Below are 15,358 nucleotides of genomic sequence, written 5' to 3' on the forward strand. Positions count from 1 at the left end.
TCTCTTAAGTGACTCCCACTCAGAAGGGGCCTCTGAAGCTCAGGGAAGTAAACTGACTTGACTTTAACAGAGCTATTAACTGGCAGAGCTGAGGTTTGAACTCCAGATCCTTTGGCTCTTTTTTGTTAAAGCTGTGAGTTCCTCCACTCCCCCCTCCTCCCCCCCGCCTTGACCTTGCAATCACAAATTCATTCTCTGCTGGGATCAGGGAAGGGAAGTTGTGTAGTTTGGGCAGTGAGCTCCCAACGAAGGATGGAAAGCTCTGTCTTCCCAGTTCATGAACTTCATATCTTAGTAGTGATACCTGTCACTAGAAAGGGTAAGTGGTGAATGGCAGCTTAGAGAAAGCCGTGCTACTGTATATCAACTGGACAGTCAACTTTCATCCAGAAAATAGTGGATTCTCTCCTCTTTATACTAACTTATAAGTTAGGAGGGCAGGTAACAGGGGAGAGAGTTCTACAGGGCCAGAGGTTAAATTAACAGGCTGTTCAGAAGGCCACAGGGCAGCTCAGTAATCATAAGCTGTATGAGTATAACTCCAGGGAGAGAGGTTTCCCATTACAGGGCACATGGAGACCCAGATCTTGACACAGGACGGAAGACAGTTATATTCAGTGCACTGAAATCCCTAAATTTAGGTCTGAATTTCTCTCCCTAAGTATCCTATTCTTCATGCTTGTGACTCAGAGTTAAGTCTTCAGTGCTTAGCAAACGATGCATTTCAGATAGAAATCTCTAAGGTGTGAGGCTGGCAGGCTAAGTTTATAAGTCAAACTTGTGGGGGTGCCTGGGTGGCTCAGTCAGTTAAGCAATTGAGGCTTCACTTTGGCTCCAGTCATGATCTCAGGTTGGGGAGATCAAGCCCTAGTTGGGTTCTGCACTGACAATGTGGAGCTTGCTTGGGATTCTGTCTCTCCCTTTCTTCCCCTCCCCCGCTCGCAGGTGAGCGCACTCTCTCTCAAATAAGTAAACTTAAAAAAAAAAGTTAATCAAACTTGCAACTTCTTAGGAAAACCATAACCCGTAAGTAAAGCCCCTAAGAATTTCTGGGAGGGTTGGGGGGAGATGGTGGTGTGGGTGTCCAGAAGAAATTAAGAGTCCATCCAGGATTTAATAGAAGGCAGTATTAGGAGACAAAAGCCAAGAATCCAGGGCTTGGCTCAAGATCAGGGAATTAGAGCACTGCATAAACTGAAGGCCGCGCTAAAAATGCAGATTCCTTAGCCTTACTCCAGACTGAAGAGTACCTGGGCTCAGGCTCCTCAGGTGATTCTGATGCCACCAGTCCATGTACTGGTATTTGGGCACCACTGGCTGCTGGTTGGTAATCAAGTGTGCAGAACAATAAAAGAATAATGAAGACTTTGAAGAAAACTATTGTGAGCCTCCTGCAGGAGAGGAGAGTACAGAGGACCAGCCTTGGGCAGGTCTCTGCTTGTGAAAGGGTCTGGCAGCCTTGGAGGGTCCAGAAGGCAGTTAGCTCAGGAAGAGCAGGCGGAGGAGCGGATGGAGCTGGGACAACAGCGTGTAGATGAGCAGTCAGAGAGCACAGGCGGACTCAGTGCTGGCTTCTCGGCACACGCGCACGAAGAGGGCTCCTAGAGCCGAGCCCGAAGCCCGGACACTCCAAGAGGCGCTTCCACCCCATCCCGGCAAACGCCACCGTCTGGGAGACGGGCGGGGCGGCGCCATGACGCCACGGGGCGGGGCTCCGGGCGGAAGTGACGCAGGAGGCGGTGCGGCCTGGGAGCGGCGGTCGGGACGCGGGCCGGCATGTCGGCTCTGACGCGGTTGGCGCCTTTCCTTCGGGCTGGAAGCCACTTGTTCAGGGGCCGCGGCCCCGGGGCGGCTGGAGGCAGTGGAGTCCGTCAGTGAGTGTTGGCTGAGGGAGGGGCCCCGCCTGCTTCTAACGGAAAGCGGCCGTCTTTGGGACGCCCTCACCTTGAGGTGAGGTGCCCGGCGGCACCTGGGGCGGACCGGGTCTTGCCAGCGACCTCCGCCCCGAGGCATGCTGGGACTTGGAGTCCCGGTCCTCGACACGGGGCCCAGGGAGAGCCGGGGGGCCGTGGGCGCCAGGACTCTGTTCCTGCCCCGGGGTGGGGTGGGGGGGGCTGCCCTTGGGAAATTGAGTTGAACGTGGAGACAAGCTGGAGCTGATGTGGAAGCGAGAGCAGGAGTTGGGAGGCGAGGGGTTCGGGCCGAGGAAACAACCTGTACGGTGTGTTTTGAAGCGTCCAGTGCGAGGCAAGGAGTGGCGGAGGTGCCTCCGGAGATGTTGGGGCGTAGGGAGGGAATGTCCGCGTGCCTGGGTGGAGGATTTCTAACGGAGGCGATAGCGATCCCAGCGAGGTTTTAATTAGATGTCACACAACCAGATTTTAATTCCATTCTCAGTAGTTACTCTGGCTTCAGGGTGGAGGATGAATTCTCCAAGGTTGTGGAGGCGATCACCCAGGGAGAGGGCTGAAGGGTGAGAAGAGAGCCAAAAGTGGATGCTTGGGCAATATAGGAATTTTTAAAAAGTTATCTTTTAGAACTGTTTTAGGTTCACAGCAGAATTGAGTGGGAGGTACAGAGATTTCCCATAAGGCCCCTGTTCTACTCATGCATAGCTTCCTCCATTATCAACATTCCCCACGAGAATGTTCCATTTGGTAGAGTCGATTGACACCTTATCACCGAATCCCATAGTTTGTATTAGGGTTCACTCTTGCTACACCAGAATTTAGAGGATGAGCAATAGAGGAGTCACCCGTGAGGTAGCCCCAAAATTCAATTGGCGAGCATAGGGCTGGGATGCCAAGGGGGGCACATCTGCCAAAAATATATTGGTAGTGCAGAGAGATTCAGTAAGAGCAGGACGGAAAGTAGAACATTGGATTTTTACAGGTGATGTACCAGGCCCCTTAGATCGTCACCTACATTTTTCCAAGAGGCAGGGTAGGGTATTGGTTAAAAGCAGGATTGTGGCCTCAAACTGCCTCAATTCAAATTTCATCTCTGCCACGGTCTAGCTGTTTGGCCTTGGAAGTTCGTTCGTTCGTTCGTTCGTTCGTTCGTTCGTTCGTTCCTTCCTTCCTTCCTCCCTCCCTCCCTCCCCTCCCTCCCTCCCCTCCCTCCCCTCCCTCCTTCCCTCCTTCCCTCCTTCCCTCCTTCGGAGAATCCCAAGCCTACTCTGCACTGTAAGTGCAGAACCCAGTGAGAGGCTTGATCTCACTAACTGTGAGATATTGACATGAGCTGAAATCAAGAGTTGGATGCTTAACCGACTGAGCCACTTAGGCACCCTTCTTTTTTAAAAAAAGGTTTTTTTAAAAATGTTTATTTATTTTGAAGGAGAGACTGAGTGTGAACAGGGGAAAGGCAGAGAGAGAATCAGAAGCAGGCTCCAGGCTCTGAGCAAGCTATCAGCACAGAGCCCAATGTGGGACTTGAACCTACGAACTGTAAGATCATGACCTGAGCCACCTATGTGCCCCTTATTTTTTTTTTTTTAATAAATAATCTCTCCACCCAGTGTGGTACTCAGATTCACAACTTTTGAGATCAAGAGCTACCTGCTCTACCAACTGAGCCAGCCAGGCACCCCAACGACCCACTTCTTTCAAGTCATAGTTAAAACAACAGGTCACTCTAGCAATAATGAAATGTGGAGAGTTCCTGTAGTAGATTTGAACTATAATTCTCAAATATTATTTTAATGAATTTAACTGATGGGTCTTTGTATCTGAAACCTATCAAAGAGGAAGCCTGTTGTTACAGTGTATTGAATTCCCATCCCCATAGATTGTTTGTAAAATGAAGTATTTATACGCTTAGGGAGATCCTGAATAAATAGTGTTAAATAAAATTGGCATATGATGGCATTACAGAAACAGTGTGATATATTTTTCAGGTTGTAAAGCAATGATGCTTGATGGAGCCTTTTAAAAGTAATATGGGGTCACTATTAAAAAAAAAATCCCATAAAAAAACAAAATCTTGCCATTTGCAACAACGTGGATGGATCCAGAGTATGATGCTAAGTGAATTCAGTCAGTCATAGAAAACGACCGTATTATTTCACTCGTATGTGGAATTTAAGAAAACAGATGAGCACAGGCAGGGGAAAAGAGACGGGCAACCAAGAAACAGACTCTTACCTCTAGAGAACTGATGGTTACCAGAGGGGAGGCGGGTGGGGGATGGGTGACATAGGCGATGGGGACTGAGGGCACTGTGATGGGCACTGGGTGATATATGGAAGTGCTGAATCACTATATCGTACCCTTGAAACTAATAATTACTCTGTCTGTTAACTGACCGGAATTTAAACCAAAACTTAAGGGGCGCCTGATTGGTCAGTCGTTTAAGCATCAGACCCTCAGTTTCAGCTCAGGTCATGATCTCACGTTTTGGGGGTTTGCCACCCACACTATCTGCACGGAGCCTGCTTGGGAGTCTGTCTCTTCCTCCCTCTGCCCCTCCCCTGCTCCTGCTCTCGTTTTCTTTCTAAGTAAATAATATAAACTTTAAAACATTAATAAAAACTTAAACTAAATACATATGCAAAAATAAGAATCACCTTTTATTACTACGCATTAGTATTTTATGGACTGCCTTCCGAATAGATGTGTTATATGCCAGATAAATATTTACATAAAGTGAAACTTTATCTCTTCAGTGTGGTATCATGCTGATGGGAATTCTAATTAAGAACTGTGTCTTTGATTCATAAAATGAGAAAATTATTAATGTTTGTAGGCAGTATTTAAGAGCTTGGGCTTTGCCACTAAATAATCCCCCAGTGTTTTCATTTGTGAACATTAATAACCATAGGATCTGTCTCAGAGGGTTATGAAAATAAATGATAATGTGTATAAAATGCCTAGTTTGGTGTTTAGCACATGGAAAACACTCAGTAAATCATAATTGCTAATAACGTTTTAAGAGTGGGAGAGGATAGGGGCACTTGGGTGGCTCAGTGGGTTAAGCCTCCAACTTCAGCTCAGGTCATGATCTCAGGGCTTGTTAGTTCGAGCCCCGCGTTTGGCTTTTTGCTGACAGCTTAGAGGCTGGAGCCTGCTTCAAATTCTGTGTCTCCCTCCATCTCTCTCTGCCCCTCCCTCCCCCCTTCAAAAAAATAAACACTAAAAAATGTAAAAAAGAAAAAAAAAAGAAAAAGACTGAGAGAGGTAATAAGGGTAGTGGGTGATATATATCAGGAACCATAGGTCTATTGATGTTTACGCATCTCCAGCACATTTTGAAGAAACGTTAGTGCAGTTTTGGCACACTTACTCATTTCTGTGCTGCACGAAAGAGAACACGGTTTCACAGGCTGAGACTTACCTGAAACGAAATTTGTGAATACTGCACATTTTACATAGAAATTCTCTTTGAATTTCTGTATCATGGAGTATGTATAGCTGCTAAATAGATCTTGACAATAACACCCTTCAGTACAAATTATATTACAAGCTAGATTTCACCTATAATAATCATAATCTGAATACAATGACTGCAGCCCTTAGGGGTTGTGTCCCACAATTTGTCAATATCGAAATGAAAACAAAAACCAGAACAAGTTGTCGAGACTTACTGTTTTGAGGCTCTTGGCTCTGTTCAGAAGTATTAGCTTGTTAAAAAGGATTTGCTGGTGTGCTTGGCTGGCTCATTCAGGAGAGCAGGTGACTCTTGATCTCAGGGTTGTGAGTTCCGGCCTCACCTTGGTTGAGATTACTTAATAAAAAAACAAAACAAACTTAAAAACAAAAAAAGAATTTGCTGAGTCTTCGTTTCCATATAGTGGCCTTTTAATAAAGACTGTAACAGAGCAGAGGACATAATTTGCCTTTGAAATAGATGGCTAAACGGAACAAAATTACTCTGCTGATTCGTTTTTCTGAATCAGCTAAGTGACGTACTACTGCAGGTTCACATCCCTTAACTAAAACTTTGGGACCAGTACCCCATTATCAATGCATTCTTATTTCTGCTGTAAAATACATGAATATTTTACACTATTCATATTACAATATTCACTAAAGGGAAATAATCTCTCATCGGTGCAGGCAGTTTTTGCTGCCAAACAAGGTTAAAAAGAAGCTTATGAGAAATGAGTTTCGATAGATGGTGGAGCTCTGCCATCCTGTATTTCATGGAGGAGATGAGAAATGTTAGATGTAGGGGCGCCTGGCTGGCTCAGTCGGTTAAGCGTCTGACTTTGGCTCAGGTCATGATCTCACGGTTCGTGGGTTCAGGCTCCGTGTCGGGCTCTGTGCTGGCAGCTCGGAGCCTGGAGCCTGCTCCGGATTCTGTGTCTCCTCTCTCTGCCCGCTCCTGCTTATGTGTGCACACGAGTGTGCGCGCTCTCTCTCTCTCAAAAATAAAATAGGGGCGCCTGGGGGGCTCAGTCATTTTGGAGTCCAACTTCTGCTCAGGTCCTGATCTTGCGGCTCGTGAGTTTGAGCCCTGCATTGGGCTCTGTGCTGATGCCTCAGATCCTGGAGCCTGCTTTGTTTGGATTCTCTGTCTCCTTTTCACTCTGCCCTTCCCCCGCTCACACACTCTCTCTCTTTCTCTCTCCTTAAAAAATAAATATTAAATAATTAATAAAACTTAAAAAATGTTAGATTTAGTTTCTAGATTTTACTTTAAAATTTTGGATGACTTCATACTTTGAAGAGGTACCAAGCAGCGTAACATTTTGTTTTGCGTCGCAGTGCCGGTGGCGGGGTGCACATCGAGCCCCGGTATAGGGAGTTTCCCCAGCTGACCAAGTCCCAGGTGGCCCAGGCCGAGTTCTTCAGCGGGACCATGTGGTTCTGGATTCTCTGGCGTTTCTGGCATGACTCGGATGCTGTGCTGGTAAGTGCAGGAGAAGAATCTAATATATTGATAGAATACTGTAATTACTTAGATTATTGCTAATATATCAGTAGTTTAGCTGTTTAATTTCCTGTCTGTAGACCGTTTTGCTCTCTGGATATATCCCTTTACCACATTGTCCGTGGGCACATGCAGGAATCCTGTTACTAAATGAAATACATGATCTCTGGCCTTTTCCACCCAAAGGTATATGTGTTGGTGCTCCATCTCTTACGGTTTCTGTTAGGTTGCCATGCTTGGAAGGAAGACTAGAAACGAATTCTTTTACCTTCTGAACCAGGGGTTCCTTGGTGGGTTACATTTTACACTTTGATTTCTTTAAATGCTGAATGTCATCCAGTCTGTGCAGGGGCCCAGGACAGCCAGACTGGGGAGGGAGAGATGTGGGCTAATTTGTCTTGAGGAGAGAAGTTAGCTGCTGGTAACTTTCTAATATGTTATTGCTTCAGCTGAGCTTTTATCACCTTTGCACGGACTGTTCTCTAGGAAATTAAGCCTTTAAGCCATTGAAGTCTGTGCTTGTTGATCTAGAGAGGAAAACGGTCTTCAGTATACAAGTCTCTGATGCATCAGGTTGATTTAGGTCCCATTTCCCTTAGAACTCTGGGCCCTTGCCACCCCGTAGGGAGCTGCTTAGTGTCTGTGAATCGGCAGCATGCGGACGTTCCTAGCTCGCGTAGGTCAGCTGTCAGGAGCGTGTGTGGCTGCGTGGCCTGAGACGACGATGCCACCGGATGCCCCCTGGATCGGGACAGAAGATGAATGAGCCCACCTGAGGCTTCCAGGTCTCCCTGCAGGAACGACAGGACACCTTGAGACGTTCTGTTTTACCAGGGCTTCAGCGCACTGTCGAGCTGTGGGGTGCGTCTCCCTACCCTCGGTCACTGATGGGTACTCAAATGCCGGCTCGGGCCGGTGGCTCCAGCGTGGGCAGCCTCTGAAGTTCAGGCCACAGCTCAGAGTGAACAGACTGAAGAACAGTGGGGCCCTCCAGTAGTTAAAGTAGTAGAATTTGTTCCCGTGGCAGGTCAGGGGCTGTGGATAGCTTTGTATATTTTTTCTTTTGAATTTAATTCACTGTATGGACTATATGTACGTTCTTCACTTGTTTTTAATGGTTGTCCCCAGGGTCACTTTCCATATCCTGATCCTTCCCAGTGGACGGACGAAGAACTAGGTATCCTCCCTGACGACGAAGACTGAGTGTCGATGGAACTCCTTCTGAGCGGGTATGCCCCGGATTCCTTTGTAAACTTGTTGGCCTTGTGTCGACACAGATGATTGGACTTTATGAGGGTCTTCCTAAAAGCATGAAGGACAATGAACTGTATTGTGCCTGACTTCTGCCTTTAGTGTTTTCCTTTCTGCTGTCTTGCTTCCACCCCTCATTTGTGGTCTCCTCTTCCTTCTCACTTTTCACTGTTTGTTTTAAAAAATTCTCTTTTCCTGAGTTATGTTACAATTTAGGGTCCCATTTATCCATCTTTTTTTTTTGTTTGTTTATTTTGAGAGAGAGTGTGCATGCATGAGCACAGGAGAGACAGAGACAGGGAGTGAATCCCACGCAGGAGCACGGAGCCCATCGTAGGGCTCAATCTCATGACCATGAAATCATGACCTGAGCCGAAATCAAGAGTTGGACGCTTGACTGAGCCACGCAGGTGCCCCTATTTATTTATTGATGAGAGACTTTTTAAAGTATCAACTCTGCAGGGAGATTATAGAGTGGATAAGACAGATACGGAGCTCACAGTTATGTGTGTAGTTGCAAAAATACCATGTTCTACTCTGAGTGTTTAAATATAGAAAGTTCCAGCTTATGGGAAGTGGTGTTATATGGAATTGTGTGGAGATTAATCCTAAACAGTAGTAGGTTATGGTCCTTCCATTTTTCCAAATTAGCAATCAGAGGTTTTCTTCTTTTTTTTTTTTTTTAATGTTTTTATTTATTTCTAGGAGAGAGAGAGAGAGACAGCGTGAGCAGGGGAGGGTCAGAGAGAGAGGGAGTCATAGACTGAAACAGGCTCCAGGCTCTGAGCTGGCAGTCAGCACAGAGCCCAACGCGGGGCTCAAACCCACGAACCGCGAGATCATGACCTAAGCGAAAGTCGGACGCTTAACCGACTAAGCCACCCAGGCGCCCCAGAGGTTTTCTTCTTTTGAAAGGTTCTAGTAGAACCTTCAAGGGTTAAGACATTCTCACGTGACAAGTTTTTTACATCAATCATTGCGTTAATAATTGCCACCATGCAAAATGCCTTGGAAATTGTTTTATTTATTTTCAGGAATTATTTTAAAGGCTAGGAAGCATTAAATGAAAAAGTGTTCTTGTTACATCATGTTATTAGTATTGCTGTTATAATTTTAATTAGAAGTAGCCTCTTGAAGGGCACCTGGGTGGCTCAGTTGGTTGAGCGGCTGACTTTGGCTCAGGTCATGATCTCACAGTCTGTGAGTTTGAGCCCTGCGTCTGGCTCTGTGATGACAGTTCAGAGCCTGAAGCCTGCTTTGGATTCTGTGTCTCCCTCTCTCTCTGTCCCTCCCCTGCTTACACTCTGTTTCTCTTTCTCAAAAGTAAACATTAAAAAAAATTTTTTTAAGAAAAAGAACCCCAACTATTGACGTGAAAATTACAGCAATTTTAGGGTATGGAGGGAGGAGGGGGAAAGGAAAAAAATGCCCCCTAAGGGCAGGTGGTTAAACTATCTTATAGCTTGTTTTGTGTCTCTGGATTTACAGTGGGTAACGCAGGGGTCCCTGTTTCCAGGACCCTGCCTCCCTTCGGTAACGTGACTGCCAGCACAAAACTCCTCTTACACATTTCCCAGGATTCTCACACACGGTCACTAACATTTTATTTTAAAGATAAGACTATAAACCCTATGAGAAAGTAAGGTGATTTGCTTCTGTAGAAGACTACTCGCGTGATTGGTGCTCAGTGAATGCCTGAATAATTGAATGAACAGAAGTTATGGATTTGAATTATTGAAAATAAAAGTATTGAAAGCTTTCTACTCTCGTTTCCCTGCAGGAGCCAGGTGAAAGTCTCAAGCAGTTGCGGACTTCATATCGTATGTGAAAGTTGTACATTAAAGTGCTTTGCTCAACAGAGAGGAGCCGAGTTATGGATGTTTCTGATAACGACACCCACCCGTCATGGATTATTTCCTGTGCTCCTGACTGGTTACAGGCCCTTTCACTGGATCCGCTGGGGTACCCCGTGGTGTAGACAGACGTTAGCTCCACTTCTCAGTGAGGAAATTCAGGTTCAAGGAGATGACGTAACTTTGCTTGAGGGTCACATATTGACGAGCAGTGACATCAGGCCCGACCCTGCATCTAACTGCAGCGCCCTCCTCCTAGGGAATGTTGTGTAATATGTATGTTGACAGTTGATGTGAAAACTTGCCATTTCTCTGCTGCTGGAGTTTTCTTGCCTGACATACAGAGGTTAGAGCTTCGTGTAGTCCGTTTCTTGTGTACATATATCACCTGTGGGCTGGGCGGTGTTGAGCGGCTGTTTGTGGCGGACCGGAGAATTCTTACGGCTGGAGGAATGGGAGATACTGGTGAAATAGGATATTCCGCTTTTTCTAAAATGTGTTTCAGAGTACTTTTCAACTTTCTGTAGCATCACAGTTGTGATAGGACAGAATTTCCTTCTATCCACAGATAAAAATCTACGGTTATAGAGTGGCTTAAGGATTTGCCTAGAAGCATAACTAGTCATATTTTTAATTTAGGTTTTTCACCACTGAAGTGTTGGGAATACATTGCTAAGCAAGACTGATGAGATGATTCAGGTTTTTAAAAATGTTCTTTAAGTTTATTTAGAGAGAGACAGCATGAGTAGGGGAGGGGCAGAGAGAGAGGGAAACAGAATCCCAAGCAGAGTCCGCGCTGCCAGCACGGGCTTGAACTCACGAAACCACGAGATCATGACCTGAACCGAAAACAAGAGCCAGATGCTTAACTGACTGTTCCACCCAGACGCCCCAAGATGATTCAGTTCTTAAGGAACGTAAGACTTTAGGAAGGGAAGACGGACACACGTTGGGTGCATGAGATTTACGGGGTGCTCTGAGGGAAATACTGTTGGGTGACGTGCCACAGGTGGGTGGGCACTGATGTTTTGGGTCGGAGGCACTTGAACATGTAGGAGGACCCATCTGTGTGAGGGTCTAAGGGGAGAGCGCTCCAGGGACAAGGAGCGGCAAGAACAAGGCCTAGGGTGGGACGAAGGTCACCGTGTTTCAAGGGCACGAAGTCCAGGGGGTTCCCGTAGGTGAGGAGGCCGGGGGACTAGGTGAGGTTAACGGGTCATGGTTTAGATTTTATGTTTGATGCTCTGAGCAGAGGTGATCCTTGGTCCTCAGCTGTCCAGAGTGGACACGGGGGCAGCAAAGTTGAAGCAAGAGCAACAGTGTCCCCCTCCCCACTCCAGCCACAGCCGTCACGAGCCTGTTGTAAGCGTGCTAGACACTTGCTTTTGTGTTCATTCACCTGGGAGAGAGTGTGCGGTCTCCCTGTTAGAGCTGTAAGATCTTTAAAAGGCCATCTCTTCTCTGTACTTTTTAGGTCTAATTTTTGTTCTCTCTGCACCCCCCACCCCCCATCCAACAAAGTGCTTTATTGATCTATACTCCTCTGTAACCCTGAACTCAGGTAGGATAATCCCATTAGCTCTTTGCCTTAGAAAGCAGAGTTGCTTGATCTGAATTAAAGGTAACGTTAGCAAACAGTAGTCTTCTACCCTTAGCCAGTGTGGCATCCACATACATGATCCTCCTTTTCACAATTTGGACTGGGAAACCGGTTTGAGCTGATGGCGGAGGTTGTCCTGGCCTTCTTGCAAAGTCACAGGCCTCCACCCTATCGTATTTGACTCGAAGCCCCCAGGTGGTGGGGTGCCACCCCCGTGCAGTCAAAAGTCCGGGTATAACTTTAACTTTTGGCTTCCCCAAAATGTAATAGCCTACTACTGACTGGAAGCCTTACTGATAACAAACAGGCAGTTAACACGTTGGGCACATTATCTGTATTATATACTATATTACAGTAAGTCTGGGGAAAATATGCAGAAAATACGTGTATAGTACTATACTGCGTTTATCGAGAAGAATCCTGTGTAAGTGGACCAGCATAGCAGCATAGTTTAAACCCATGTTCAGGGGTCAGCGATACAGCTTCTGGGAAAATAAAGTAGGAGAGGGTACCAAAGAGAGTTCAGTACATCTGACTGACGGTTGTAGTTAGAGAAAGCTTATGGCTTAACTACGGGCCAGGCACTGTGGTAAACACTTTGTGTTAACTGTATTAGGTCCGCATTTTCCTTTCCATATTATAGATGAGGACATTGAGCTACAGATAGGTAACTTGCCCACGCTCACACAATTAGAGTTGAGGTTCATATCCTGGCTTGCCGGCTCGCTCTAGCCCAAGTTGGATTATCTGAGAGTCAGTACAGCATTATGTAAACCTTTTTGATCATGACTACTCACAGATAGTTTTACACTGTGACCTAGAATATAGGCTTGTGTGTGTCTAATCCAAGAAGTTTTATGACACAGTACTTACCTGTGATACACACTAACTTATTCTAAAATGGTTAACTGACACGGATTCTACCACCCACTAATGGGGCTCTGAAAAACTGGCACAGTGCTTAATGAATTCACTCTGGGGTCAACCTTGCTGGATCTGACTCATTGCTTTACCATTTATTTGATGTGACTTTGGGCAGATTACTTATTTCATCTCTTCTTCAACTACCTCATTGGCAAGAGGGATTAGATTAAATGCATTAACACATAAAGCCACTAGAACCACATCTGCTGTGAAGGAAATCATCTCTAAATGTAAGCAACTGTTATTTCTAGACCATTCGGTCTGAGCTAAGCTTTTGTTTTGTTTTGTTTTTTTTTTTTATAGTTTGAGACAGAGACAGAACATGAGCGGGGGAGGGGCAGAGAGAGAGGGAGACAGAATCTGAAACAGGCTCCAGGCTCAGAGCTGTTAGCACAGAACCTGATGCGGGGCTCCAACCCACGAACCGTGAGAACGTGACCTGAGCTGAAGTCGGACGCTTAACCGACTGAGCCACCAGGCGCCCCTGAGCTTAGTTTACAGAGACCCTTGAATCCCAGTCCAGTTTCTATAGAAAAGCCTCAGATTCATCATGTGAAAACATCTCAGCAGATGCAGGGCCACCCTGCTGTCAAACACTTTAGGATGTCCCTCCTGTGCTGACAAGTAGCAAAAAGTATGCTCCAAGTAAGTTTTAGGGATTGGTCTGCTAGCTGGAGGGAAAAGATGTACCTTCACAAAAGGTAAGGCAGGTGAAGAAATGACTGATGGCAACAGAGATCAATCGTCATATTTTAACACAAATTTATAACGTTTCCTACAACGTTGGGAACCCAGAGCACAAACCCCACAAGGGAGGTACAACGTAAGGATCCCTGGTTGTACGCACGTTATACGAAGGTACAGAAGTCCTCTTGGTTCTGCGTGCCCCTAAAACTTTTCTGGAAGAGGTCGACCGTGGCACCGCCACCGCCTCCTAGAGGGCGTCAGTGGGACCACAGTGTATTGTGGAGGAAACAGGAAGTGCGTGTCCCGGTAGCTAGGCCTCTGCCTCTTGTCACTCACCTGAGCAGTGGCTTGCCCACTGGCAATGACAGCAGGGCAAGTGGAGAATGTCAGGCACAACATCCACTTCTAGCTACAAACTGTCAATGGAGCAAACACCCATTTCCGTCCAAATTTTGTTACAGCCATTACAACCATAACAAAATGGTACATACATACGCATAGAAAATGGCACATACTGCTCATGTTGAAAACAAGTCCGGAGTCTTGGTTATGTCATCCTTGCAGATTCCTCTGGAGTATCTGACAATGAAGGGAACTGAACTAGAATATCTTTTTTTTTTTTTTTTTTTAAGTTTATTTTGAAATAAAAGAGTGGGCAGAGAGAAGGAGAGAGAGAATCCCAAGCAGGCTCCGCACTGTCAGCACAGAGCCCAATGCTGGGCTTGAACTCATGAACTGAGATCATGACCTGAGTCAAAACCAAGAGTCGGACACTCAACTGACTGAACCACCCAGGCGCTCCTGGACCAGAATATCTTTAAGAACTCCATCTGCACTAGCATTTTATGAGCCTAGGTGTAGTACATACTCCAGACAGCAGGTCCAATTATCACAGCTCCTGATAAAATTTCAAAACTAGTGTCGCAGAGTGCTTTATAGAATTTTGTCACACTAATGAAAGTGTTCATGTTCTAGACTAAATTTTCAGGAAACCTTGTAGATGTAAGGTAAAGATGTAAGTAATACATCCTTAAAACATAAGGCCCCAATCACTTTATTGTAATCATGTATGAAGGTTATTTAAAAATGAGTTTCTAGGGGCGCCTGGGTGGCTTAGTCGGTTAAGCGTCTGACTTTCGCTTAGGTCATGATCTCGCGGTTCGTGGGTTCGAGCCCCGCATCGGGCTCTGTGCTGACTGCCAGCTCAGAGCCTGGAGCCTGTTTCAGTCTGTGACTCCCTCTCTCTCTGACCCTCCCCTGCTCACGCTGTCTCTCTCTCTCTCTCCTAGAAATAAATAAAAAAAAAAAAGGAAAGGAATTAAAAAATGAGTTTCTAAAAAAAAAAGTTTCTAAAGTCTGTATTACAGAATTAGTTTTTTTTTTTTTTAATATGAGAAAGCTAAATTCAGAGAAAATACTGGTGTCCACAGAATTTTATGGTTAGTTGGAGGGGCATGAAAAACAGAAACCAGTTCCTCAAATTATGTGCCATCCTGAAGCTTCTGTTCCTTCATACTGTTCTCAGACAGAGGGTTTCCAGGTGAGGTTTTAAAATGGTTGACTTGTGGAAACTGCCCAGTTATCTGACATAGCTCGAGGTTATTCTAGGAGCCATTCTGACTTCAGGTCATGAAATTATACACAAAATGAACTCTGGGGTAACTAGCATTTAAAAAAAAAAAAGCAAAGTAAAAAATCATAAGCACATAGTTTCGAATACATGTCTACGAGTACTTTCTGTGTTCCTACATAAAATGTGTTGGAAGTTGTGTCAAAAAATTGGGAAGATACGATTCAAGGGGAACTTCTCCGGACTGATTCCTTCAATGACTCAGTTACTGCATGCACTTCAACTGAGCCACTGGAGGGCAGCAGTCTGCCCACAGCCCTGAAACATACTTGAGTATCACCACGATCACCACCACCACCACCACCACCGGACAAAAGGCTTTCCCCACCACCATAGTGCAGTTGGTACAATGTACCAGGCATTCATCTCAACCACTTTAATGATATTTTTCATACAAGTAACTTCTACCACCAAGTAGTGATTGACAGTGTATGAAACAAAATGCACAGCTCCCGGTCTCCGCGTCACCTGGAAGTACTGTCAAAACCCCGACTACTTACGTTATTGAATGGGATGTTGCTAGAAAAAGAATCTTGATAA

General features: G+C 45.6%; 1 protein-coding gene across 2 annotated transcripts; it reads left to right on the plus strand.

Annotated features, from left to right (window-relative positions):
- Positions 1-1,720: 1,720 nt before the first annotated feature.
- Positions 1,721-9,986, plus strand: NDUFB2 (NADH:ubiquinone oxidoreductase subunit B2). 2 transcript variants are annotated; one of them, XM_039233975.1, is made up of 4 exons: positions 1,721-1,874; positions 6,708-6,852; positions 8,002-8,102; positions 9,905-9,986. In XM_039233975.1, exons 1-3 carry the CDS (start codon positions 1,777-1,779, stop codon positions 8,074-8,076), a joined length of 318 nt encoding a protein of 105 aa, XP_039089906.1. In that variant the 5' UTR covers positions 1,721-1,776; the 3' UTR covers positions 8,077-8,102; positions 9,905-9,986. The 2 variants fall into 2 exon arrangements, with proteins under 2 accessions (XP_039089906.1, XP_039089907.1); XM_039233976.1 differs by lacking the exon at positions 1,721-1,874 and adding an exon at positions 2,129-2,221.
- The last annotated feature ends 5,372 nt before the right edge of the window (positions 9,987-15,358 follow it).

This window comes from Hyaena hyaena, unplaced genomic scaffold (assembly GCF_003009895.1).
Source record: "Hyaena hyaena isolate Hyena2069 unplaced genomic scaffold, ASM300989v1 scaffold_82, whole genome shotgun sequence".
NCBI classification, from domain to species: Eukaryota; Metazoa; Chordata; class Mammalia; order Carnivora; family Hyaenidae; genus Hyaena; species Hyaena hyaena.

Excerpts from the sequence above, each read along its gene's own strand:
- NDUFB2 (XM_039233975.1), top strand. The coding sequence starts at position 1,777 with ATGTCGGCTCTGACGCGGTTGGCGCCTTTCCTTCGGGCTGGAAGCCAC. Across the intron at positions 1,875-6,707 it reads GGAGGCAGTGGAGTCCGTCA|TGCCGGTGGCGGGGTGCACA; the intron begins GTGAGTGTTGGC and ends TTTGCGTCGCAG. Across the intron at positions 6,853-8,001 it reads ATGACTCGGATGCTGTGCTG|GGTCACTTTCCATATCCTGA; the intron begins GTAAGTGCAGGA and ends GGTTGTCCCCAG.